The sequence below is a fragment of the Salarias fasciatus genome, chromosome 6 (genome assembly GCF_902148845.1).
Source record: "Salarias fasciatus chromosome 6, fSalaFa1.1, whole genome shotgun sequence".
Classification (NCBI taxonomy): Eukaryota; Metazoa; Chordata; class Actinopteri; order Blenniiformes; family Blenniidae; genus Salarias; species Salarias fasciatus.
In genome coordinates, this window is record NC_043750.1 from 8,517,770 (window position 1) to 8,544,483 (window position 26,714).

At 45.4% G+C, this 26,714-nt stretch overlaps 3 protein-coding genes across 3 annotated transcripts in view; 1 reads left to right on the forward strand and 2 right to left on the reverse strand.

The window, feature by feature from the left end:
* Positions 1 to 13,755: 13,755 nt before the first annotated feature.
* smim28 (small integral membrane protein 28) lies at positions 13,756 to 19,407 on the forward strand. Its single transcript, XM_030093509.1, has 2 exons — positions 13,756 to 13,913; positions 18,914 to 19,407. Exons 1-2 carry the CDS (start codon positions 13,815 to 13,817, stop codon positions 19,334 to 19,336), a joined length of 522 nt encoding a protein of 173 aa, XP_029949369.1. The 5' UTR covers positions 13,756 to 13,814; the 3' UTR covers positions 19,337 to 19,407.
* A 1,089-nt stretch (positions 19,408 to 20,496) lies between these two features.
* Positions 20,497 to 23,223, reverse strand: LOC115389916 (lysozyme C-3-like). Its single transcript, XM_030093504.1, has 5 exons — positions 22,949 to 23,223; positions 22,061 to 22,360; positions 21,521 to 21,584; positions 21,277 to 21,321; positions 20,497 to 20,628 (listed from the first exon to the last, which is right to left on the reverse strand). The coding sequence occupies exons 1-5, from the start codon at positions 23,109 to 23,111 to the stop codon at positions 20,559 to 20,561; spliced, it is 642 nt and encodes a 213-aa protein (XP_029949364.1). The 5' UTR covers positions 23,112 to 23,223; the 3' UTR covers positions 20,497 to 20,558.
* A 543-nt stretch (positions 23,224 to 23,766) lies between these two features.
* The window catches only part of LOC115389913 (location of vulva defective 1-like), a 5,788-nt gene continuing 2,840 nt past the window's right edge, over positions 23,767 to 26,714 (reverse strand). The window contains exons 2-5 of the mRNA XM_030093498.1: positions 26,260 to 26,442; positions 24,852 to 25,547; positions 24,713 to 24,773; positions 23,767 to 24,137 (exon numbers count right to left, since the gene is read on the reverse strand). Coding sequence (XP_029949358.1) covers positions 24,068 to 24,137; positions 24,713 to 24,773; positions 24,852 to 25,547; positions 26,260 to 26,431 — 999 coding nt within the window. The 5' untranslated portion in view covers positions 26,432 to 26,442 and the 3' untranslated portion in view covers positions 23,767 to 24,067. The remainder of the gene's footprint in view (positions 24,138 to 24,712; positions 24,774 to 24,851; positions 25,548 to 26,259; positions 26,443 to 26,714) is intronic.

Consider the following 26,714-nt stretch of genomic DNA (forward strand, 5'->3'; position numbering starts at 1 on the left):
CCCACCAAAGTTATATTTGAAGTTATATTTTAGGGGTTGTAACATTTATTGTTTTCACTGTTTGTGATTCTGGGTTTGCAATTTTACTAAAAGAGAAGTGTGTGTTTACGAGTTGAAGGTTTATGCGATTCTTATGTGTGAAGTTTAGTAAATTTTGAATTCAAACTCTTCAATACCTGTTTCAGTGTGCTACTTGTGGAATAATTTGTCATTGTCATACGAACTCAGGGCCCTTCTCTTTAAGTAAGAGAAAAGTGGGCTACATAATTGGAGGCACTGCTGGGATGAAATGTGTTTTGGGTTTCTGTGAGTTTATAATACAGTGAGTATCTCAGTTCAAAGTGAAGTACTTTTGATGTTGTTATAAAAATGTATGTGACTAAGCTGAAGAACTGGTGCAGAGGTGAGACTCTGAATGAAGGCTTTGCCTTACTGACAGTTGTCCCAGAACAGACTGAAGTAGCACAGATTGAAGAGACTTTGCAAACTATTAAGTGTTTAGGACGTGTACGAGTACGAGGAAGAATGCTAAAAGAAACTGGAAATGAAGTGTTTGTGCTCTGTGAGTGTAGAGAAAATCTCACTAATGCAGATGTGCCCAGTGAAGTGATGAGCTCAGATGGAGAGACAAAATGGCCAATTATCACTGCAACTGGATGTTCTGCTGTGGAAGATGACTTCAACAGTAAACTGCATGCTTGGCTGAAGGCTGAAGGAAAGTCAGTGGATGATGTACAGGCATTGTTTACTCAGCAACAGCCAGTTTCTACTACTGAATCTGTCCTCCGAGCAGTCGGTGACCTGTTTGACAAAGCAGTTAGACCATCAGCAGAGAGTGGAGGATATCGCCGCCTGCGAGTCTTCTCAGGTTTGGTGCCCACACCCGCCGGGGAGGAGCAATTTGATTATTGGTTAGAGCAAGCTCATCTGATGGTAGAAGAGAGTGAAGGTTCTGCCAAAGACAAAAGAAGAAGAATAATGGAAAGTCTAAAGGGGCCGGCCTTAGAGGTAATTAAAGCAGTACGCTTTTCTGACCCTGATGTAACCCCAGATAAGTGCTTAGAAGCCCTGGAAAGTGCATTTGGGCTAGCCGAGTCAGGAGATGACTTGTACTTCACATTCAGATTGCAACAACAACAACCTGGCGAGAAATTATCTGATTTTTTGAGACGACTAGAGCGCTGTCTGACGAAAGTGGTACAAAGAGGTGGTATCCCTGCTAGTGCTATGGATAGTGCACGACTTGAGCAGCTGCTTAAGGGTGCAGTCAGTGCTGACTTAATGTTGATTCAGCTACGACTAAGAGAGAGAAGGGCTAGTCCCCCAAGCTTCCTGGAACTTCTGAAAGAAATCCGCACAGAAGAAGAATGTGAAGCTTCAAAAGCAAAACTAAACCACTCGGTTCGAATAGTCCACACCAAGCTTCAAGATGAGAACAAACAGTCAGAGATACAAAGTCTGAGGGCTGAAATTAAAGAAGTAAAGTCAATGTTTGCAACACTGTCAACCAAAGATAAAGTGTCTGGAGCTGAAAGCCAGCAAGCTAACTTTGAAGAAGCCGCAAAGAGCAGCATAGATCCAGAAGTGTTGGCTCTAAGAAAACAGGTTAAGCAGCTACAACAGAAAATGAACTCCAAAATGCCTCGTTCTTCTGCAGCACCATCCACTGTTATGACTGTAAACATGACAAGCAGACAGGGCGATGAGGCTGAGGAACGGTACTGCTACCGCTGTGGAGAAAACGGGCACATGGCAGGAAAGTGTAAGAATCCTGAAAATCCAAACAAAGTAATTCAGAAACTTATCAGGTCCCTAAAGAAAGCCAAGACAGACAGCCCACCATCTACCAATGATGCCACCACACAAGACACAGTTGGTACAGTCAGAAAGAGTGCAGTCGGCCATTTTGATCCAGTGGGCATACCAGAGGGTTTGATCGGGCCACCATCTCTGGAACCCCTGAAAATAAATGGACACTTGTGTGAAGCCTTGCTTGACAGTGGTTCTCGAGTTAGCATCATTTTTGAATCCTGGTACAGACAGTATCTAGCTGCTACTCCCATTCACCCTGTGAGCAAACTCGACATTTGGGGTTTAAGTGACAGTTGCTACCCTTACCTTGGCTATGTGGTGGTAGACATAGAGTTCCCGAAGAAAGTAGCTGGAACACCAACCGCTCTGTCAGTCCTTGCCCTCATTTGTCCTGATCCACCTGGTCCCGATCAAACACCTGTGATTTTAGGTACTAACACCAAGGCCAACCTGTCAAAACGACTAGCTCAGTTGCGTGAAAATACAGATGGAGTGAATGTGGCCCACACTTTTGGCATACAGAGCATTTCCTCTGAAGAAAACAAAGATGCAAAAACTGACCAGAAAGAAGAGGATCAAGTAGGATGTGTGAAGTGGGAGGGCCCAAGCCCCTTAGTTCTATCAGCAGGGCAGAGTGGTAAAGTGATCTGCAAAGTTGTGCTGGAAGACCCCTTACCAAATGACATCCTGATGGTTGAAGCCTCCAGTACAAACCCACTCCCATCAGGCGTTCTACTGCAACCCATGGTAATACCAAGTAATGCTGTCAATCCCAACAAGTTCACCATTCAGGTCCAAAATGAATCACAGAAAGAAGTGACAATTCCGGTTGGAGCTGTTTTGGGTCATTTGTGTGTCACTGATGTAGTAATGACTGTATCAAAACAAAAAATGGGCACTACAGCACTTAATACCAGCATGATTGACTTTGGGGAGTCGCCGGTTCCAACAGAGTGGAAAGAAAGGCTTCGACAAAAGTTGGCTGAGAGGGCAAACGTATTCTCTCTGGATGAGTTGGATGTGGGACTTGCCAAAGAAGTTGAACATACCATCCGTTTGTCTGATCAACGACCCTTTCGTGAGCGCTCCAGGCGTATCGCACCAGCAGATATTGACGACGTGAGGCGTCATATTCAGAAACTGCTAGCAGCAGGCATTATTACAGAATCTCGGAGCCCATATGCGTCGCCCATCGTGGTGGTCAGAAAAAAAAATGGGGATGTGAGGATGTGCATAGACTACCGTACCCTCAACAGCCGCACGGTTCCTGACCAATATACCACCCCACGCATCGACGAAGCTCTGGACTGCCTGTCTGGTAGCAAATGGTTTTCTGTCCTGGATTTGAGGAGTGGCTATTATCAGATAGCCATGAAGGAAGAGGACAAAGAAAAGACTGGTTTTATCTGTCCTCTAGGGTTCTACCAATTCGAGAGAATGCCTCAGGGCATAACTGGAGCACCTGCAACTTTCCAAAGGCTCATGGAAAAAGCTGTGGGTGATATGAACATGCTGCAGGTGCTCGTATACCTTGATGACCTCATCGTCTTTGGAAGAACCCTGGCTGAACATGAAGAGAGACTCTTGAAAGTTTTGGATCGACTTCAAGAAGTAGGACTCAAAGTTTCACTTGACAAATGTCAGTTCTGTCAGGCGAAAGTGAAGTATGTTGGCCATATCGTGACCGCTGAAGGAGTGGCAGCTGACCCTGCCAAAGTTGAGGCTGTGGCTGCCTGGCCCAGGCCCACTAACCTTAAGACCCTACGCTCCTTTCTAGGGTTTTGTGGATATTACAGGCGTTTTGTCCACAACTACTCATCCATTGTACGCCCCTTGACTGACCTCACTAAAGGTTATGGCCCCACCCAGCGTGGAAGAAAACCAGCAAAAGAGACAAGCAAGGCTTATCTGGATGAACGAGAGCCATTTGGAATGAGGTGGGATCAAGCATGCACTGAAGCCTTTGAGGAAATCAAAAACTGCCTGACCAAAGCCCCAGTCCTAGCCTTTGCTGACCCTAGTAAGCCCTATGTGCTACATGTGGATGCTAGCCTTTCAGGACTCGGCGCAGTTTTGTACCAAGAGCACCCAGAAGGATTGAGACCAGTTGCATTTGCAAGTCGGAAACTGGGCCCGTCAGAGAAGAACTATCCTATCCATCAGTTAGAGTTCCTGTCTTTAAAGTGGGCAGTTGTCGAAAAGTTCCATGACTATTTGTATGGAGCCCGATTCACTGTTCGCACAGACAACAACCCTCTGACATACGTCCTTACGTCAGCAAAGCTCAGTGCTACAGGGCACCGGTGGTTGTCAGATCTGTCAGTTTATGACTTTGATATCATCTACCGACCTGGCAAGAATAACATTGATGCTGACCTGCTGTCACGAATAGAAACAAGAGACGAGAACACTGAGTGGCACAGCATTTCTCAGGCTGGCGTGAAGTCCATTTGTCAGCGAGTTGGTGTTCTTGGCCCACCTGCAGACTCTCCTAAGTATGCTGAGCAGCTTGGGGCTCCACCTGACTGCATTCCTGACATATATGCATTCCCGACGCGCCTGCAACTGAACACACTGGAACAAATCTCCAGTCAGGACTTGATTGCAGCCCAAGCAGAAGACCCTCTGGTAGGTCCTACCATCCAAGCTCTGAAGGGTGGCAAATGGCCAGACAACCCAGACTTACTACCAATGAAAAGACAGAGGGAGAAACTGATCATGACTAATGGGCTACTCCATCGTGTGAGCACATGTCATAAAGGAGGAAAAACTCACCAGTTAGTGCTTCCTGCTCAGTTTAAGACAATGGTGCTGAAGTCGATGCACGATGATCTTGGGCATCTAGGAGTGGAGAGAGTTACTGATATGCTACGAAGCAGGTTTTTCTGGCCGAAGATGTCCAGTGATGTTGAGCAGTACATCAGAAACTGTGGGGAATGTGTCCTCAGGAAAACTCCATGTCAAAGATCTGCACCTCTTCACCAGATAGTGAGTTCTGGGCCGATGGACCTTGTTTGTATCGACTTTCTATCCATGGAACCTGATTCTAAGGGAGTCAGTAATGTGCTCGTCATAACCGATCATTTCACAAGATATGCCCAAGCTTTCCCCACCAAAAATCAAAAAGCTCTCACAGTCGCAAAAGTCCTGGTGGAGAAGTATTTTGTGAACTATGGCTTGCCATCGCGGATCCATTCTGATCAAGGCAGAGACTTTGAGTCTCGACTCATCAAGGAGCTCCTGCGGCTATTGGGGGTACGCAAGTCACGGACCACCCCCTACCATCCACAGGGTGATCCCCAGCCCGAGCGTTTTAATCGAACCCTGTTGTCGATGCTGGCCACCTTGAATCAAGAAAAGAAGCGGCTGTGGAGTCAGCACGTGGCACATCTAGTTCATGCCTATAACAGCACAAAGTGTGATGCCACTGGGTATTCCCCATATTTCCTCATGTTCGGGAGAGAAGCAAGACTCCCTGTGGATGTGTGTTTCGGTACAAGCCCAGAGACAAAGGGTGATCAGCCGCACTCCTCATATGTCGCCAAACTAAAAGAGGACCTACAGGAAGCCTACAAACTGGCAAGACAGGCTGCTGACAAGAGACACCAGCAGAACAAAAAAACCTATGATAAGACCCTCAGTTTCCGTAACTTGGAACCTGGAGACCGCGTGTTGCTGAAAAATCTAGGTTTAAAGGGGAAACACAAGCTGGAAAGTCGCTGGCATGATATTCCCTATGTGGTCATGGACAAGATGCCGAACTTGCCTGGTGACGAGTAAAGCCCCAGAATGTCAAGGGAAAGCTCAAGACATTACACAGAGATAACCTTCTGCCCATTGGCAATCTTGTGAGAATCCCATTGCTTGATAACACAGAAGTTGTGCCCTTTCAGCCACCAACACAGAGACGTGTTTCAAACAGACTCAGAAGAGCCACATTGGGTCATACGGGTCAAATGGATCGTGGTACGTCAACTGACTCCTCTGATCTGGAGTGTGATCGGCCAACCAGACCTTACAGAACTTACCTGGAAAGACTCACTGAAACCAGAGAACGACACAGTTCAGATGGACTGGAACCCATGCCAATCAACATTGATGATCAACAGCCATCAGATGACAGTCTTTCAGAAAGGGACAGTATTCCAGAGGAAGATCCTGATCCAGACATTGCACCAGAGACTGTTTCTGAGCCAGAGTCCCGTGCTGATGAAGAGGAACAAACGCAGTTAGACAGTCCAACCTTACCCATGATGCCGAGTCAGTCTAGGGATAAGAGACCAATAAAGCCAGTCGTAAAACTTACATATGATGAGCCTGGGAAAGCAAGAGATCAACCCATAACTATTGTTCATCGTGGTGTCACTATTAAGATAGGTCACTAAAGTGTTGAAGCCAGAAGGAGTTTAGATATTTGAATCTGATGAGGGCATCAGACATTTAGTAGGGGGAGGGTGTAACCCTGTTAAAATGGTTAGTTATTAAAATGAGCATTTAATAAAAGAGTGTATCTGCAAATGTGTGTTCATTGTTAAAAGTATTTGTGAATGAAGGTTTAAAAGACAGACATTTCATTGTAAGTGAAAAGAAAAATACTTTCATAAGAGTTAAAAGTTATGTTTTAAAAAGAGGGAGAATAAGAGATGTAAATATATTTTCATAAAGAGTTCATTTTATTGTGAAGAGTTCATTTTATTGTGAAGAGTTTATGGTGACGTGTGAGAATGTGATTGGTTGAGACAACGTGCAGGCAGCTCCCGGGAGAGGGGGAGAGAGGAGAGAGGAGAGAGAGAGCGCGAGCGACTCCTAGTGATGCTATGGAAGCTACACTGAGATCAGCTGTGTACAGTATTACACCGTGAGTTGGAGGATTCAATACCTGAGACTGTCGGCTCGACATTCTAAGTGTTGGTTGCTTCTGTCATGAGCAACTGTGGACATTTCTGAGCGAGGTTGTCTTTGAAGTTGCCCACGAGATCAGCCTGCATGCTAATTCAGTGTGTAGCATTAGCATTCGTTAGCAAAACGGACAGACTAGTCACAACTTAGCTAACACAGTTAAGGATATTGGCTGCCCTCACTGCCTCAACCCAAAGCTGTGAGGAATCATCAGATGCTGCAAGTGTGTGCTGAAAATCATCGCTTGGACACTGTTGCTTGGCTGGAGACCGCATCGCCATGTTGGACGCCGGTGAGCTGCGTGGCTGCCTGGAGACTGCATCACCCCACATCAGACGTCTGTGAGCTGCATGGTTAATTCTGGAGACACTAACTGGTAGGCGCTGCCATCTCATCGTTCTCAAGCAACGTTCACCGTTCTCAATCATCACATCAGGCCTGCAACGAGGTTTCTTTACATGCCGGCTGTGTGAGTGTGAGCGTGAGTGAGAAGGTGGGCCCACCAAAGTTATATTTGAAGTTATATTTTAGGGATTGTAACATTTATTGTTTTCACTGTTTGTGATTCTGGGTTTGCAATTTTACTAAAAGAGAAGTGTGTGTTTACGAGTTGAAGGTTTATGTGATTCTTATGTGTGAAGTTTAGTAAATTTTGAATTCAAACTCTTCGATACCTGTTTCAGTGTGCTACTTGTGGAATAATTTGTCATTGTCATACGAACTCAGGGCCCTTCTCTTTAAGTAAGAGAAAAGTGGGCTACACTTGCAATCATTATTACCCACTTGGCAAAAGAAACAACACTTGGTTGTCTCTTTTCTCAGGTTGCAGCTAATTCTCCAGCCTCCCTCTGTCTGTCTGCATTCCTCCTCTTCAACACTCGTCTGCCCCTTCAGCCAGGAGGCTGAAGCTCCTCCACCTGTCCGTCTCCTGGCGGGTTCAGGAAGTTGTGGGCTAGTGGTCGGCCATGTTGGCAGTCCTCTAGGTAAAGGCCTGTAGTGCCACCATCCTCTCACCATGCATTAATACTAAAGTATACTTTTCCAAGAAGTATACTTTAGACACTATTTTACACCTTAAACTATTCTATTTTACTTGTTGTTATATTTTAAGTATATTTCACACTTTTATTTAACTAATGACTTGGTTATTTTTAAACTAACTTGTTCACTTGCAGTTTCTGCTTTGTGTTCATGTGTGAAGCTCTGTTGGGTTTTCACTGAGGTACTTCCTAAATCAGAAAGGCCCAAATGCAAGGACTCACACATCAATGAACAGAGTACTTCCATATATGAGGGCCTGATGATGCAGTCTGGCCTGGCACGATTAAAACTAAACATGTTCTGGTTGAAACAGACGATTCTGTGTACAAAACACCAAACGCTGAAGGAAAGAGACGAGGACTGAATCCACGACGTCGTCGGATCTTACTGTTTTTGTGTACATTTTAAGGAACTCAAAGATAATGCAATTGAGCACATAACCTATACTTCTTGCTATAAACTTTTAAACTCCAGCACTGTATAATCTTCAACATGTATTCTTATAACAGGGTAAACCTCAAAGCAGATAGATAGATAGATAGATAGATAGATAGATAGATAGATAGATAGAAAAATGTGTGTAGTAGATACACTAAGTATTAGTGCTTTGCACATAAAGACTTAAAGCTGCATTAAGGCGTTTGCGCGTTTCGTGCAAAACAACGGCCCCTGCAGGCCTTGGGTGTAACTGCAGCTTAGTGAAAAGCTCGTGCCTGTGGCTTGTGTCCATGTACGTGCACGGAAGAGGGGAACTCCTTCCTCACTCTTTAAGTAGCGCTCGAGTAAAATGTAAGTTTCTTTTACCTGGTGGAGTCTGTGCTGGAGCTGTGGCAGTGCTAGAAGCCAGTCTTTTCTTACTTTCTGGAAGATCCATCCTCATACTGCTCAGTTGTTGCTCGCTAAGCATCTGGTGGAGTAATGGCGGACAAAACGAAAGCTAAGCAAGTCAGGCCAGCGGGAGCGCGCATTACGTCACATTCTCTCAAATTCTCCCCAAGAAATACAAATTGCTGGACCGGCACTGCAACTTTCAAGCGGCAATTTAGTGCTGTTAGCGGTACTTGCAATGAATACGTCAGGGCACATTGTACACATCATTGAATATTTGTAACATATTTATGGTGGAAAATAAGTATTTTTAAAGTTGAAAAACTTCTTAATGCACCTTTAAAAAGTATAAGTTTGAGTGTTAAATTAAGTCTAAGTTGTGGTATTAATGCGCCAAGTCTTTGACTTTTCCTGATACTTTTCAGTTTAAGCCAAGTATACTTCACTGTCATTAGAAAGTGTACTTTGCACTTTTGGATATTGGAATATTGATAAACGTAAGTACTTCTGTACTGTACTTACTTTCTTACTTGAGGAAAATTTTAACAAAGCAGCTTTTACTTGGAGCTGAGACTTTGTCTCAGCTGGAGCTCAGGACTTCGTCCACTGGCTGTGGCCTCACAGGATGAAGTGGGATGGACGGACGGACAGACGGATGTTTCTCTGTGCCGCCGGTCACCTGTTGGACAGAAATATATAACTTCACACTTCAGTTTTGTCTCATTTGGATGTTCTCAGGAGAACTCGCTGTCTTCCAGAGTTGTGAGTTCGATTCCCCATCCGGCCCTGTCCACAAGCATCGCTGTTAAAATCCTTCTCACACGCTCAAACATGTAATGAAATCAGAAATGTTCCGGAGCTCCTGATTCGCTGGAGTTTCTTCCTACAGTTACAATCTGACTGCAGGTTTTTTTATAATCCAGTCGTTGTTGTGACTCTGCTGTGGGACTCGGACTGCTCTGCCTGAGTCGGAGCTGCAGGCGCTCTCAGGATGGAAAATCACAGAGTGCTGGTGTCACGACAGGTCCGACTCCAGCCGTGATCCTCTTTCTCCGCTCGGACCCGGCCTGCCGTATTCCTGCCCCCCCCCCCCCCCCCCCGGCTCGCCACGTGAGCAGTAATTACAGCTGCCCGCTGCACGGCCGGGCCCGTAATCCCACGGGGACAAATCCCCCAATCCCGCCCTGCACCCAAAGCACTGAGCATCCCGCTGGGCCCACTCCAGACAGATGTTGAACCGTGCAGCGGAATTGTGGGCCTGTCAGCCAGCGTCTGATCACCGCGGCCATCGGCGGCGTGCACAACAACATCTGGAATTCCTCAGCGGAGAAAAAACTAAATTTGTCTGAACTCTGGCTCTGAGGTTCCAAATGACTTGAATTAGTTTTGTGGCTCTGAGTCGCCGCCGTTCTTGATCCTTCGGCTTATCGAGTGAATCCGTTAAAAAGAGACTCAGAATATTGTCACATTAGCACCATTTGCTTTTCATCCTCATCCAGAGTGTATCATGATTTTCAGCCAGGTGTGTTCAGTAGAAACTTACTGTCAGCCAGAACATTATGACCACCTGCCAAGAGTACTTTATGTCAAAAACAACTTGTCTTATGTTCGTGTGTGTCGGACACCAAGAGGCTGGCCACAGTTCCTTTAAGAGATGAACGATGGATTTGCTGACCCAGCACATCCCACAGATGCTCGATTGGATTGAGATTTGCAGAGTATAGGAGGCCAGTTTGATGACTGTGAGCAGAATAGAAGATTCAAAGGCTGTGTCAAACTCTGAGGCACTGCCTCTGTAAGATTTCAGAAAAATAATGTAAATGCAAGGATATTTTTAAGATCTACCAATGATAAGGCTTTTATATTTTTTTAATTCAATACAAAAAGAACTTGATTATATTTAAATTTTTGCTGACTTTAAAGCAACACTAAGGAACTTTCAGTTTTGGTTGATTTTGGCGGCGCCAGTGGACAAAGTGGTAGTGGTTTGCCTGAAGGAATACTACAGTTCCCATGAGGCCTAGCTCGTGGCTTTGTAAAATGCTGCTCCCGGTGGCGTGCTGTCGGACTGAACTCGCCTTCATTTGTTTCCAGTGGCTGTGTGAAGGACGGATAGCGACGAGGTCATGAATCTAATGGTGGCTAAACAATGTTCCATCATGATGTGACGCATGCCGTAAAGCAGTCCGCACATCTGGAGTTTTTTAGTGAGCAGGGTTCCTACCACCCTCCTCACAGCTGCTCAGTCCAAGTGAAGCAATACTGACGCCCTCAGGCTGACAGAGGGGTCATTCAACTAGTGGTAAGTCGATGTATCATCACAACAGATATTAAAATGTTTTATTAAGGTTGAAAAGTTCCTTAGTGTCGGTTTAAGAGTCTGGAGAGGGATTTTTTTTTTTTTTTTTGACTGAAACTGTTAACATTGTTTCGTGTTTCTACAGACAGCAAACCGTTCCTGTGGAAACATTTCAGATTTTGTGCGATCGCCCTGCATGTTGACTCACTCCTCTGATATTAACATGCCAGCTGACGGTGGGGACGCCTCTTCTGGCTCCACCAGAAGCTCGATAGCTTTTTTAAATCCTTTGATTGAAGGCGCCACGAGGATTTGCAGCAGACTGTGTAAAGATGCAGCCCATTTGTGAATCTGGGCTGAAAATCAGACGGAGAGGAGTCTGAGACTTGTTGAGCTTCTGGGTGTGAAAATGTGACGATGATGGGATTTGGGTGTGTGTGTGAGTGTGTGTGTGTGCTCTGACCCTCTGACCCAGACCTGGTTTGGTCCACCAGTGGACCGCACCATGGCTCATGAAGTTTCTCTTCAGCACGTTTTCTTTCTTCACTTCCTGGTTTAACTGTAAAGTCTGAAGTGAAGCAGCCCCCCTCCCCTGCATCTGCTGCGCTTAATAAATATAATCAAATAATGTGTCGGCAACACATCAGTGTTTCTATCATTATCCTCTATTGTTTTAATGTAACATTACAGAATTTGCTCAGATGTGGTCAGCTAAGTAATACAGAGTGAAGTCCACACAGAAAGGCCCTCAAGCCTGGAATCAAACCTTGGCTTTGTTGCTGTGAGGCGGGAGGGCTGACCACTACACCACCATGCAGTCAAACTAGGAGCAAGAAGCAGCGCAAAGCTGCAGAAAAGAGCCACGAGGGCGGAGTTCCGATGACGAGCTCTCCACAGAGATATTTCTATAAGCTGAAAAATAAATCTCTTTGAATCGTGTGTGATTCAAAGTGTGAATTCGTGTGTGAAAATGTGAAGGAGATTAAATCAAAACCGTGAGGCGACGCAGTTATCTGGACTTCCAGAGGTGGCCTGACCCTCTGGTCTCTGAGGCATTTCCATACTGCTGAGCGTGCAGCGAGGCCTCGTGTCTAATCCATCCCACACATTTTAATCATAAACACTCACTGGCAGGTATTTTCATTTAAATGTCGCTCAATCTTTCAGGATTAATGTCGGAAGGCGGCCGCCGCCCACTGACGTGACTGTATAGGTCAGACGGTTTTATTGAATGCACACACACACTTTCAGCTCAGTTCTGTGGACGTTTGACACCATCAGACCAAACAAACACACGGAAACTTAACCTGCTAACACACTCCAGCAGTGTCACACACACACTAAACCAAAGCATCGAGGTCTGTGAGAATTTTACTTTCTTTTCCAGTGATCTTCACTGGAAGGCACGTGCTCTTTCACAGTAACAGGCAGTGCGTGAAACGTCACTGTCATGTCATGAAAATAGCATCTGCTGTTCTGCACAGGTTACAAACTCACACAGAAAATCAAAACACACATCAGGATGCTGCAGATCAAAACGGGGCAGTTCACTGGCAGAATGTCCACATGGAAACCATCCAATCTCCTGGAGCTCAGCAGCACCAGGGTCCGAAAGCTGTTGAAAATGAATGTGGACATGGGCCAAAGGTAATGAAGTGTGTATTTATAGGTTTATAGACTTTGTAAACCAACAAACTGTGGTTTCAAATTCAAAGCAGACGGAAAACTCTACTGTCATTTAACTATTTAACTGAAATTTGTTTTGCTATATAATTCATTTTAGTAATCCTAGACAAATTCCTACATTGAATATTGAGAACTTTATGTGAATTTATTGTAAATAACAGCCCACCCTCATTACTGACCTTCATTCATTCAGGTAATCTGCTCTCATGTGGTCTGTCTTTATTTGTCTTTTCAACACTTGAAAATAAAGTTATTTTTGTTATATGTAGATTTTCTGTACAGACTTTACATTTCCATCATAATAAGCTATGTCAGTGAGCTTTGAGGTGCCTGTCTGAATTTATGTCTGAATTTGCTGTGTAACTGAAATGTATATTGGACATTGTTTTTAATCTAATTCAATTTAATTTGAGTAACTTGAGGCTGAACAACTTTGTCTCTTTTTGGAAATCGAACTATGCTCATTTCTGGGATTCTGTCACTGTTGAGTGTGTCCTAAATCCTGCGCTTGAGGTTAATTTGAGACTGTAAACTGTCCGGGTTGGATCCTGGATTCACTCTGCAGAAACACCCGCCGGCTGCCTGGTCCCGGATAAAGCGAGTGTGTTAAGGTTCAGTTTCACACACTTTTCCATCCAGACCGTCAGAGCTTCCGACACCCAAAGTCAGCTTCTGGAATCAGACTTCTCTGTGTGTGAAATTTTCCTGCAAACACTCACAAAGCCAGACGACATAGCACACACGCACTCACACACACACACAGATGTGACAGCTGTGGAGTTTCACTATCAGCTTGTTTTTTCCTCGAGTGTCCTCCACGTGTCCAGAGCCTGATGTGAAGAGGAGCCCCGCCTCTTTCTGTCGCCGAACTCTACTGGCACACACACACACACACACACACACACACACACACACACACACACACACACACACACACACACACACACACACACACACACACACACACACGGTCCGTGATATAGGGCAGCTGCAGGCCTGTAAATCCCATCATTGGCCTGAATCCTGCTGCATGTGTGAGCATGTGAGCGGCTGCTTAGCATGTCGCCCCTCCCATCATCCCCTCTCACCCCCACGCTGCTGCTTTTACCCCGGCTCACTCCCGGTCGCACCCTGGACTCCGGAGAGCCTGCCCCGCTCGCCCACACCTCTGGAACCACATCTGCGCCACACCTTGCGTTTGACTCGCACCCTCCGCCGTTCGTCCGTTGACCTCTGACCCCCGGGCATCATGCGGGCGCTTCTGGAGAGCAGCTGGATGAAGTTCGGACCTGCAGGCAGAGGCTCGTACGACTGGGTGACGGGACCGCCCTCCACTCAGGAGAAGCCGGTACGTGGACCCGGAGGGGGGACGAAGGAGCTTTCAGTGCAGCTAGATTCTTTCTGTGAAAACACTCATTTACTGTTTGGATGCTTCGAAATGAAAGAGTCCAAATTCCAAAACGGTCTGGTGGTTGAATCAGGTGCTGAAACGGGAGCATTCCTCCATTACTGCGGTCTTCACCACTCAAAACCAGGAAGTATTTCCTGCACTGGCATGACATCCTTTGACTGAACTTGGCAAACGGGACTTTCTGTCCTCTGCCCCTGCAGCCTGGAATAACGTGCAGGATGAATTATCACCACATTCCCTGATCCCGATTAGGGATTTTAAAGTGTTGAATGGCATGAAGGCAGATTCTACAGGAGTGTGTAACTGCTTTGCTTCCCAGTCAGTGTACGATGCTCAGGCCTTGGTTTGACAAGTTATTGCTGTATACAGTATAATGTTGTTGTTTTTTTTATGTTTACTACATGTGATTCTAACTTGGTGCTGCAGCCATCTTGGCCAGCGCTCCATTGTTTCTGCCATCTCAGTGGGAATCACCTGTTTAAATGAAGGTTAAATGGATAAAAATAAAATAAGCAAAGAAATGATTAAGGATGAAAACAAACCGAGGAGTTAAGAAAAACAGTCACCTAAACCAAACAGCGTGTTAACTCAGCCTCAGTGGGATCCTGTTTGGACAGCAGGTGGCGAGATAACTCAGATTTAAACAGGGCAACAGAGGGAAGCACTTTAAAGGATTTATACACCGAGTTTGAGAAGTTTGAGAGAAAGCTGATGTCTGTAAACTGAAAGTCTTTTGGGTTCGTCTTTTAGTCAAAGTGATTTTCTGATGACAAGAGGAAAAAGTGGTGAAATGCTTCGGGAAGGTCTTATTGCTAATCAGTGTAGAGATAAATATACGTGTTTGTAGGCAGGACAGACATGTGGAGTCTGGATATTTCAAACGATAGCCAGTGACATTAGAGCTGGTTCATTTCCAACATGAGAGTACGTCACTCTGCTGCAGACACACCGGTTTCCCATGAAAGTTTCTCACCCACTAAAACACGATGAAATCTGCTGGATTTGGCTGATTAGTAACTTTGAGTCACTTTCAGGAAATTCTTTGTTTTTGTTTTTGTTTTTATTATGAAGAATTATCAAGTAAACTTTATGTCACACTGTATTTATAAGCCTACCACAATTACAATGAGCCTTCAGTTTTTTACTATTCATCAGTCTCAGCAGATGTTAACACTAATATGTCCCAGTGTAAAAAGGTTAGTTCATTGAAATTTAAATTACCACTTGGAGAGAGACAGAATACGAGTATCAGCTAGTGGGAGGAAGATGCTCTAAAGTCTGGATGTTAGCGCTTATTGGAAGAAACGAACTGTGAAAAAATCATTTTAAAAAACTAAAACACAGCAAATACAAGAAGCAAGCCAGAAAATGCAGATGGCGCAATATTAAACAATCGTTTGTGCTTCCAAGGAACTGAGAGTGAATAAAGAATGTGGACTGGTTGAACCAGGAGTGTCAAACCAAAACTGGGCTGCAGAATGAATGATTCTTCAGACAAAGCGATGCTTGTTTATGATTAGATCCCTGGCTGTCAAACGTTTAGCATGCGACAGAGGAGAAGACGGCCCAGCAGAGAGGAGAGGTGCTGCAGCGAAGCAACATTCACGTCAGATCACACACTTTTTACAAGTGAAGTGACTTGACATTTTCAGCTTTACTCTCGAAGGAAATCATTAACTTTTAATAAAACAACAAAAAGGAAATCTACAAAAGGAGGAGAGTCGAACAGTTATTCAAGTGGAGTTAGAATTATTAAACAGAGTTTCCTGTCAGTATTTATTTGTAATTATGCTGTCATTTTACTGGTTTTCCAGTCAGCTGTGGCCCCTCAAAGTAAAATGGATGAGAAATTCTAACATGATGTACTAATATTGTTCGGGGGCCAAATCTGGAAGTCATGAGTGTCTGCAGCAGCCCAGAGGAACAACTGAACAGAAAACATTGATGTTTAGACAGAAGAACCTGCTGTATACTGGGAATCCAAATGTTTATTGCAACACAGAAATCTTGAAAGCCTCATTGAAGAACAACGTCTTACTGGAGGTGCAGCGTTAGCATTAAAGCCACACAGTGAGGAGTGACCTGTGAACACATGCATGCTGAAGGCTGCACTCAACTCAGAAGCAACATTTTTCTTAACAGTGTCATGAAAGGAAACACGCTGGTGAAGCAACTGTGAATTTTTTAAATGGTAAATGAACATAACTCTTTATTCCACTGCTTCAGCAGCACTGCTTCACACTGTTAACCACAGCCACACACCAGCGAAGGCAGCTGCCACACAAGGATCAGTCCATCCATTTGGAGCTGTTCGGGCTTCAGTCTTTTGCTCAAGGGCACTTGAGCAGTCATTATGAAATGTAATTCAATTTTAATGAAAACATGTTCAGGATGTTTTTAAATTGTAATTCTTCACACTAAAGCAAAGGAAAAATGTGGAGTCATTATGTTTCTCTGCATCTTCGTCACTGTTTTGCCCCCCGGAGATCATGTTGGTCCGAACCCAGAGCTGAGGCCCTGTTCACAAGACAAACAGGTTCAAGGCAAAACAGTCAGTATTAAGGTTTTTGTTGACTCAAACACTTTTGTAAGCAAAAACATTTTAGAATCACACCACATATATTAACATTTACTGCACCATCATCTGCATATAAGGACAGTTTACATACAGATACTGATTAAATACTATGAAGAAAAACGACTTGAATGTTACTCTGCATTCATGCCTGTGTGGCTGTCTTACAAAGTCACAGCGCCAACTAGTGGACTTGCATTGAAACGACAGCTTTTTTATTGTCAATTCTCAGTGAACATGTGATCAAAACATTTCCAACTGAATGTGAAACAGAAAAAAGAAAAATCAATTACTGTTTTAATTCCTTTCGAAAAAAAAAAATAAAAATTAAAAAGACTAAGGCTTCTTAAAATGTAACTTGATTCCATGTTGCTGGATGGACAGGAACGATTCAGTTTTACATAAATGAGATGCTCTTCCACTAGAAAAGGGGGTTTGGTAGTAAAATGCTTTCCCCTGTAGACAACAGCTTTTTAAACTTGAACCTTAAATAACTAACTGTTTCAAGGTTAATGAATCCATTTCTAATGGAGGAAATGGCCGTGCAGCAGTGCATCAATTCTTTCACAACGTCAGTCAAATGGAACTTCAAAAGATGTTTATCCATGAAATTTACGGACAAGAAAATGCAAAATACAAATCTGTGCAGGAGCAGCGTCTGAACACTTAACATCCAGAGAATCAGAGTCCTGAGCAGAGGCAACTTAATGCACACTGTCATTCACAAATTCAGCTTCACAAAAAATATGAATTCAAACTGTACTGATGTGAGAAGTCAGTTTCAGAAATGGAAATGAAAAAAAAAGAAAAACCTTCAACTTTCAAAGCAAAGCCTGTTTTGAGAGCACACTGCAGCTCGGGGCTTCATGGAGCCGGTGTGGGATTACACCAAGAGACAGAAGGCGAGACAACCTCAATCCACTCAAGAACGTGTGGCTGGTTCAGAATGGCGGCAGAATCTGCAGCGTCTGTAAATACACGCCCTAAGCCGTATCCCACTGGCACAGATGACAGCCGGCTGACTTTTCCCAGGGCCGACACTTTCTGCTTTAATTCCTGTTTTAAGCCCCACATCACAGCAGGGCGACACTGAGAGCTGACACTCAGACCGATTGAGAATTAGGCCTGAAGAGGAGCGCGGAGTCTGCAGGACTCCGCGGGGTGCTGGGTCATCCAGGCAGCATTAACTAATTGACAGAAAAAACCAGGGGGAATTTGGGACAGTGTAAGCGGATGTAAGCGGCACCGCCACATGTTTGTCCCTCGCACAGCTGGAGAGGTGCAGCATCACCCCTCTGGTCTGGATCCGACTCAGACCAGGAGGTTTGTGGCACAGGATGAGCAGCGCTGCAGATTTGCAGCTGGCAGGATCACAAAATCCCTCAGCAAGGTGCACCGGCGTGAACCTGAGGGTCAAACACTGTCCACAAGGTCACGCATCAGCTGATCCGCCATTGTTCAGGCTTTGTGTTTGTTCTTAAAAGACTTGAAATCCAGGTTGAACTACGGTCCTTCAAAACCTTTACACAAGCAGGCTGAAGCTCGCACCTGGACCTTAAGGGGCTGAAACACTCGATGCCACCGTGTGATCTGGGCGTTGGTATCGTCCAACTGGTGGAGCCAGGGCCCTGAGCAGAGGGTGGACAGGCGTCCAGCACGCGGTACCACAGGGTTCATTTACGCCACTGTGGTCGCTGGGATCCCCCTGGAGCAGCTGCCTGGCTGGAATTCAGCGTGTCAAGGAAAAGATTACAGATCCACGAACTGTTGCTTTCTTCCGTAACAGCTGGAAACAGACCGTCAGCATCTCTGTGAGACGGATTACTTTGGCTGTGTTCTTTTTCTTTTATTAAGAAAAGCCTTTTTGGGGGGAAATACAATGAAATATGAAATCTTTTTTTTTTTTTTTGAGATTGACAATTTTGCCAGTTTTTTTACTGAACAAGCCCAACACCTCCCATCCCATCACACCAACACATTAAGATATTCAGTATCGTGAATAAAATAGAAAAACATTACATTCGGAAAAATCACTCCATTCGTCCATGTGTGGTATCTGCATCCTTAAAACTAAAGAATATAAAGAATGTAACACTGGAGTATACAGACAAACAACCACTGATGCTGCTTGTCATCATAAAACACATACAGAGAAAAATCTCTCCTCAATTCGTAAGAACTGACAGCTTGTGTAATGCTAAGAATAAAACTTGACTCGGAGTCTAAAATGATGTCTGACTTGTTCTCATGGATTTGTGACCAGTTCTTTCTTCTTCAGATCCTGAACTCCTGATCTTAAACCGTCCTGTGTTTAAACCCTCATGGTGGTTTTCCTCCCTGAATCCTTGTCGCTGACCTCCAGGGCTTCAAGTGGAACGAGCTGCAGGCGGGAGACGACAGGAAGTCGGAGCTGGCCGTCTACATCGTGCTGCCCGTCGTGTCCGTGCTGCTGCTGGCTCTGCTGCTCGGCCTCGTCTACCGCCGCTGCTCCCGCAGCAAGCTGAGCCTGGCCGGCGTCATCGCTCTGGACCTGCAGGACGCCGAGAGCAGCGCCGAGTTCCTCTCCTCCCTCACCAGGAACGCCGAGCGCCACACCAGCACCAGCTCCGACGGGTCCGACGGGGTCTTCGTCATGGTCTACCTGCCGCCGCCGTACGAGGAGACGCTCACCAAGATCACCCGCGCCGCCAGCCTGTCCAGCTCCAAAGACGTGGAGTCCATAAAGATCGAAGACCTGGAGGCCAAGCTGTGTCCAGAGCTCAAGTCTAGTGGCCAATACGTCTGAGACGGCATCCAGACCCCCAAAGACTTGATCACTCCAGCGTCTCTGTCTGTCTGTTTTTTATAACTTGTGTCTGTGAATCATGGTCAGCATATTTAACCTTCACCGCAGAGGCTCGGGACGTCTTTCTACAGGTAGTTTTGGTTTTAGAGCGCTTTTAGAGTTACTTAGTTGATTCTCATCACTCATCAGGCGTGGAGAAAGCCTCTGTGCACCGCTCGCCCAACGGAAACCCAGAATATCTGCTGCAGAGAAAGCAACAACAGCAGCTGTGAAACTGACATGGAAGGAAATGACAGTTTTGCTTTACGTCAGCCGGATGTGTAAATACTCACTTGTGTGTGTTGTCAGCTTGTTTTACATTTCTCTGATCTCATAACCAATAAAGGAAGTCACAAACAGCCTTTAAATGTGATTCTAAAAATATCTTTATCCAAATGATTCAATCAGTTGAATGAAAAGTCAAATTCCAGTCCCTCAGAGGTTTGATGGCAGTCCTCCCAACAGGACCAACGACTGAGTCAAGAATCGATAAAATCACAATCACATCAGTCGGACTTCACAGGATCTTCTAAAAGTATCTTAAACATGTCTTCAGTCTCTAAAAACCCGTCTGAAGAGAAGTTTCAGCTCTCAGCTCTGGAACGACAGAGACGCTTCTGGACATTTTTAACCTCCAGGAAATAGATCTGAAACATTTTGATTTAAAAGCCATACTTAAATGGTATCTTGTGAATTAGATCATTTCAAAACATTGTTTTAAAAACGTGTGTGTGTGTGTGTGTGTGTGTGTGTGTGTGTGTGTGTGTGCACACTGGTGAGGATCACTGTTTTGCTGAATCGGTGAAATAATATGTGTATTTCACAGAGTTACCCCTCTTTAAACGTTTAACAATTATTTCAAAGCCTCCATTTTAATCTTGAACCGGCTGAGATTATGGTCCAGTGTGAGGTACGACGCCCACCGCGGACCAAACCGCGGCTCTCAGGCCGGACTGAGGCCGGCGGTGATGGCGGAGTGAGTGTAGCGTGAACACGCCTGTCGCAGGATGAGGATGAGCACCAACTGCCTCACTTTTCAGCTAAACAGCCGTTTTTCACTGTTAATCTTTGAATCACACACACTTTTATTTTTGAAGAAATATAGAAACAATGATTCCAACAGCAGATCGAACAGAGACACTTCATTAAACTCTGTCATTTATTCAACACAAGCATGATGGCTTCAGGAGCATTCGGCGAAGTATTGATGGGCCTGTTTGTCCCGACACTCTTCCTGCAAGACGAGCCGGATGCTGCAGAGAAACAGAAGCGTGAGGACACCACGGCCAGGGCAGGACAGACATCTGAAGCTGTGTGAGACGTGAGGAAGGCCTCTGCTTCTCATCAGACGGCTGTGTTCATGTGGCTCTGCCTTGACTCCACAGCCCTGCTTTCTTTCAACCATTTCCTTTTTCTTTTCGTTGGTATCGGGAGTTTTGACTGCTGGCTCTGCTTCTTCGTGGAGCATGCATCGTGTGCACCCATTTTCATTTCACTTCAGTTCGTCATTGCTCTTGTTCGGCTAAAAAGCAAAGAACGTCTGCATGCAACCTGCAGGCGTGGACCTGCGGTAACTGAGGCAGGTCAGATTTATTAGAGCTTCAGTTTATCTTCAGAGAGATGATAATCTATAAATATTTCCCCTCGTGGAATCAGTACATTATTATTAACATCTTTCAACAAACCCTGAACAAGTTATAAGTTTTAAAATAGTGCAGTTTCTTTAATTTCATTTATAGTTTCCAATGTGGAGTAAAAGTAATAAACCATCCTGTTTATCTGCAGCTCGAATTTTTTTACTGAATCTGCTGAAAGACCTAAAATCCTGTTTCGACATGGTTTCTGTGCACAGTGATCTTTATTCAACTCAGCAGTTTTCTCACAAAAAAGTTAAAACTCACGTTCCTCTTAGCGCTTTCCAGTGGGCCGCCCCGAAGCCATTTTCCCTGTGGAGATATCAGCAGAAACACGTTTGACTCTTTAGAGATCCAGAAACCCTGAGAAGATGAAAGCAATTAAATCATTCAGTGATCATCAGATCAGGACAGATCAATTTCCTGTCAGTCCAGAAATGAGTGGACTGATTCTTTTATCACCCGATCAGACTCTCATAACGGCAGTATTGAGCTGAAACTGAAATCTTACAGCAGGTTTCTGAAGACCGCCAGCAGGCAGTGGACGTCGTCCAGGATGTCGTCGTCCAGCAAGTCTGCAAAGAAAAGACAAAACTTCATTTTCCCGAGTTGTGAGCAGTGATTGTAGCCGTGACCCAGCGTCTGGATCCAGGCCATCCAGGACCAGGGTTCATTCTGCTTTCTTTCCTTTCTGTCCCATTTCTTATGTCATGGTTCCTCGTCTCTTGACATTTCCTTTTGTCGCCTCGTGTCTTTTCCTTCATGTTTCTGTGGCTGTCCCAGTTCCTGTCCTGTATATGTGTCACCACTGTATTCATTACGATCAAGCTCCACATTCCCTTCTGGGTTGCTTTCTTCCCCGTCTCTCCCTCTGGTGGCTGGAATTGACTGTCTGTACCTCTAATTCTACCACAGATCACCAGGTTGATGGAACTGTGCCGTCTGTCCCTTTGCTCCTGTTTTAACCGTGGCACACTTCACTTCATTCTGGATTTCAACCCTGACATTTAGTCTGCTTTCTGTGAGGAACATAAACTGTCTGAGCCCCCACCGCTGCAGTCCATCCCGCAGAGGTTGGCTGATGGAGTCGCTCCATCGCTGCAGGTCAGGTGGCCGCCCAGCTGGAAGAGGCCGTAGAGCGTCCGGGTCTCGTCGTCCTCGTCGCAGTTGTACTGCAAGCGGGAGTTCGGCCTCAGATGAACCGGTGATGGAGAGTTCCTCTGGTTCCTTCCTTCCTGGGGAGGAACCGGAGAACCAGGGGAACTGGAGGAACCGGGGGAACCGGGGGAACAGGTGAGCTGGTTCACGGTGCTGCTGTTGAAATCTGAAGCAAGCTCCGCGTGGCAGACAACTGATGGAGGGAGGACAAGAGGAGGAAGTTCAACTCGTTGTTCAAATGTCAGCTGTTACTGTTGAGACGGTCAGTGAGCAGAAACAGCTCTCAGGAGCGTTTCCTTTTTTATTGAACCCAATATCCCAGCTTACCCGTGACTCCTCCCTCCTATGAATCAAGTCCTCAATGGACATCTCTATAACGGCCATTTATTGCACCTGATGTGGGCACTGTGCAAAACTTTGCTGATCCTGTAATTTCTTTGGAGAAATTGTTTATGATGATGCCAAGGCTGGTGACTTTAGGCTGCTCAATGAGGGTCCTGTCAAACACCAGAGCCTCTGCTTTTTCCCATTGAGTTTATCAGTACTGGATCAGTATCAGTACTGGGTCAGTACTGGTTTCACCAGCTTAGGAAATGTGTGGTGCTACACGTCACTGCGTTGATTGTCTGTTGATGATCTAAACAGTTAAAGCGTGTTTGTAAAGTTATATTAAAAAACAAAAGCTTCTCTCGATGTAGCATTTGGAGAACTTTAGAGACAATACCAGAGAAATGTGAGAAATGGATCTGGATGTTTCGTAAATTCGCCAGCCAGTACTTACTCTTAGCCACGAAGTTGTCGTCGGTGAGTCCGGCCTGCTTGGCGCCGTCAGACAGAGCGGCGATGGCCTCCGTCAGCCGCTGTCTCACCTCGCATTTGGACACCGTTCTTCCTTCTGCCGCGCAGACGAACCCAGCGAGGACCAGCGCCAGCAGCACCTCCATCCTGACTCCTGCCGTCCCCTGTGACTGTCAGAACCTCTGTGGCACTAGGATATATACACTCAACCCTCTGCACTGCCTCAGGCGACACCTCAGAAAGAGCTTTGATCCTTTATTCTCCTCAGAGAGCAGCCTCTCCCCAGGCTCCCCATGTCCTCCATGTCGACGCCACATCGCAGGCTGAGCTTTAGATTTCTGAACGGTAAGCAGGTCGGAGCGGTAAGACGATACGTCCACCGGAGAACATCTCCTCTCCTGCACAGGACACGTCTTCAATCAGCCTCAATATGTGACCAGTAACAACAAAAGGTCTCAGGGCTCGGAGGATCAGGTGTCAGCGGGAACTGAATGGGTGCAGGGGATAAACACGAGGGCAGAACGGTCCTGAGCTCCGCTGGTAGCTGATTACTCCTTTGTTCTCTTAGTTATTTTGCCTTCATGACATTTTTGTGTTTATTTAACAGAATTGTTTAGCAGATTCACTGACTCAAGCTCTATTTTGTATTTTCTTTATGTGAAAAATAAACAAAAAAATGTCCTCAAACTGTATATATTGAGTTATATGTAGCTAAGTGTTGTATATTGGTGCATATTTCTCCAGATGTTTAATGTGTGTAAAAAAAAAAAAGAATGACAAATTAAAAAAAGAGACACCACACAAGATGTAGCCTTCATTTATTCCACCTTCACTTATTGTAGCATTGAACTCAAAAAATGAGCAAAGATTATTTATTAAATGGCAGAAATGAACAGTCACACATGATTTATTTTTCTTCATTGATTAAAATATCAATAAATCCACTTACATTTATTCAAATCCCTGTCAACTTAATTATTTATTATTAGTTTATCTTAAAGTTTCTCTGACTCAATAGAAGAAATTCGATTTAGTTAAAGGAATCCCACTGATTAAATGTGATGAAAACCAAAGCAGCGCGGGTTGAACGGTGATTGTCGCCTCACAGCTGTCGTCCTGAGAATCGGCCGTGATGAAACCAACACCAGCGAGACGCCGTCCTCAGCAGGAACCTGTTCAGAGAGAGAAAAACTAAACTCCACTGGAACTGCCATTTGAAAGTGGCGAGACGCTTCATATTCACAACTTTCTCTTTCCCGGTGCCTGTTGAAATTATAAACAGGCTTCATCTTTGTGTCGACGGCGGAAACGCTGCAACTAATTGTTCTCTATTTGGTCAGTAGATTTACATTAACAACAACGTTTTCCTCCAGAGGGTCAGGACTCCCAGTCCAGATCCTTCTGGTCCTGGTTCCAGTCCAGATTCACCTGGATGTGGTAGTTTTGTAGTTGACAGTCACAATAATAACAATCCAACTTGGTGTTCTGTCCACATGAATGTCTGAGTTCTCCACTGTTAATGTTGAGTGTATTGTTCTCCATGTCCTCCCAAACGAAAAGGCACAAACGATGTGTTTTTACTTGAGGTGTTGCATAAACGAGTCCTCAAACAGGTCATTTTAAATCTACATTTTCATACTTCCTGCAGAGCATTGTTCTCTGTGGTTTAGATTTACAAATAAGTTTCTGACACCGTCATAAAATACGCCAGAAACTTGCTTTGTGTGTTTCCTGAACAGCAGCTTACCTCCAGAAACCAGACTTTACGACGCAGTCCACATCGTCTGATATGTCGTCGTCAGTGAAGGCTTCAAAGTAAAAACAGAATCAGCATTTTTATCCACAACACCCTGATCAGATAGAGCGTATTGATTCGTTACACCCACCTCTGCAGTCTGTCTGGCACACGTTTCTGGACCAGCGGTAGCCGGAGCAGCAGAAGTGGCTGTCGGGCAGCGTGAAGATCCCGTAGTATCCCAGGGACCAGTTGTTTGACTGAACGTTACAGACGCCGGACTCGTCCTCCTCCGAGCTGCTCGTCTCCAAGGTGTTGTCGTCTCGCATCATCTGCTCCTCGTCAAACTTGTCCTCTTCCTCGTTCAGCTCGTCCTCCATGGTCATGGACGAGCCCGACCCCTCGCCGACGTCGTCTCCGTCCTGGTTCCTCCGGCCTGCGGTGGTCATCGGCATACCCGACCCCTCATCGTCCGTCTCAGCGAGGCTTCGCCTTCGTCTGCTGCCGATCTCCACACTGTCTGACCCGGCTGTGTCCAGATCTGTGACTTCAGCAGGAGAGTCGGCAGGTGGCGTGGTGGGGGCAGTGGTAGTCCTGGTGGTGCTGGTTGGACGAGGTGAAGTCATGATGGTGCTGGTTGGAGGAGGTGAAGTCGTAGTGGTGCTGGTTGGACGAGGTGAAGTCGTGGTGGTGCTGTTTGGAGGAGGTGAAGTCGTGGTGGTGATGGTTGTAGGAGGTAAAGTGGTGGTGGTGGTAGTCGTGGGCTTAGCTGTGGTCGTTTTGCGCGTCCCGAACACGGTGACGGCATTAGTTTGCAGACGAGTTCTCCGATGAACTTCACAGACAACTGCGAAAACAAAGAGATTAGACGTTGGCTCTGAACTCCGGGACAGCTTGGTTCTCAGAGTGCTGCTGACAGGAGGTTCCTCAGTTCTCTGACGGTAGAACAGGAGCTATCAGTCTCTGCTTTAAGAACTTTGCATTTAGCACAGCTGACAGTCTGGGCTGCTTCCGGACACTCTTGACCATTTCCTATCAGAACTGCTGTAGGTTTAGACTGGTTGTTGCTTGTTTTAGCTGTTAGCTGGTCCAAGCTGCTTCATAAGTAACACATCTGTACTGGTCTTAAATGTCAATTTTCCATTTTGACACAAGCATGGGAACTTTCCCCTGACATTAACCCATCTGGCTTCTTATGAGGGTGACTCAGAGTTACAGTGAAAGAATCAAAACACAAATTATTTGCTAAATTTTCACCTTACAGTGAGAAGAAAAGTGTGTTAAAGTCTGATTTGAGTGTTTCTGTGTGAAGTCTGCCTGTTCTCTCTGTTTTTTTTTTCTTTTAATGGCTACTCTACTTCCCTGTCACAGTCCATAGACATCCATCAGAGGCTCGCTGGTGTTTGCCCTGACCTGTATAGGGTGTGAAATGTCGTCACACACTGGGATCAGCTCAGCGGGAAGTATGGGTCGAGTCTAAACATGTTTCTCGTTGTGGTTTGTGGCTCGGCGGACTCCTGCTGGGTGTCATCAGTGGCTGCTGTGATCGTGATCCTCACCTACATTGATGATTCTCTGCTTGTATCTGAGCAGTTTGTGAGGCAGGTGGAGTTTCTGGTGCAGCAGCACTTTCAGTTCACGTCCGGAGACCGTCCGGCCCTCCGAGAGGCCGGGTCCCAGAACCGCCACCGCCAGCAGCACCAGCAACCCCGAGAAGCCCAGCAGCCTCATGTCTGCAACTCCTGAGGGGAAGGCCAGAAAACAAAACCACCCAGATCAACAGAGCTGAGCAGAAACACATACAAGAAACATTTCAACACCACTTTTAACAAATCACAAAGAACTCAGTTCAAATACGAAATACGCTCCATTTATATGCATCATAAAATCTCTTTGGAGGGGAAAAAAACTGACACAAAAAAGAAAAAAATCATTTAAAAACACTCAGAAGTGAACAAAATCCTTGCCAATTGCCATTACAGTTATTTGCTTTACTTGGTCTCAGTGTCCAACA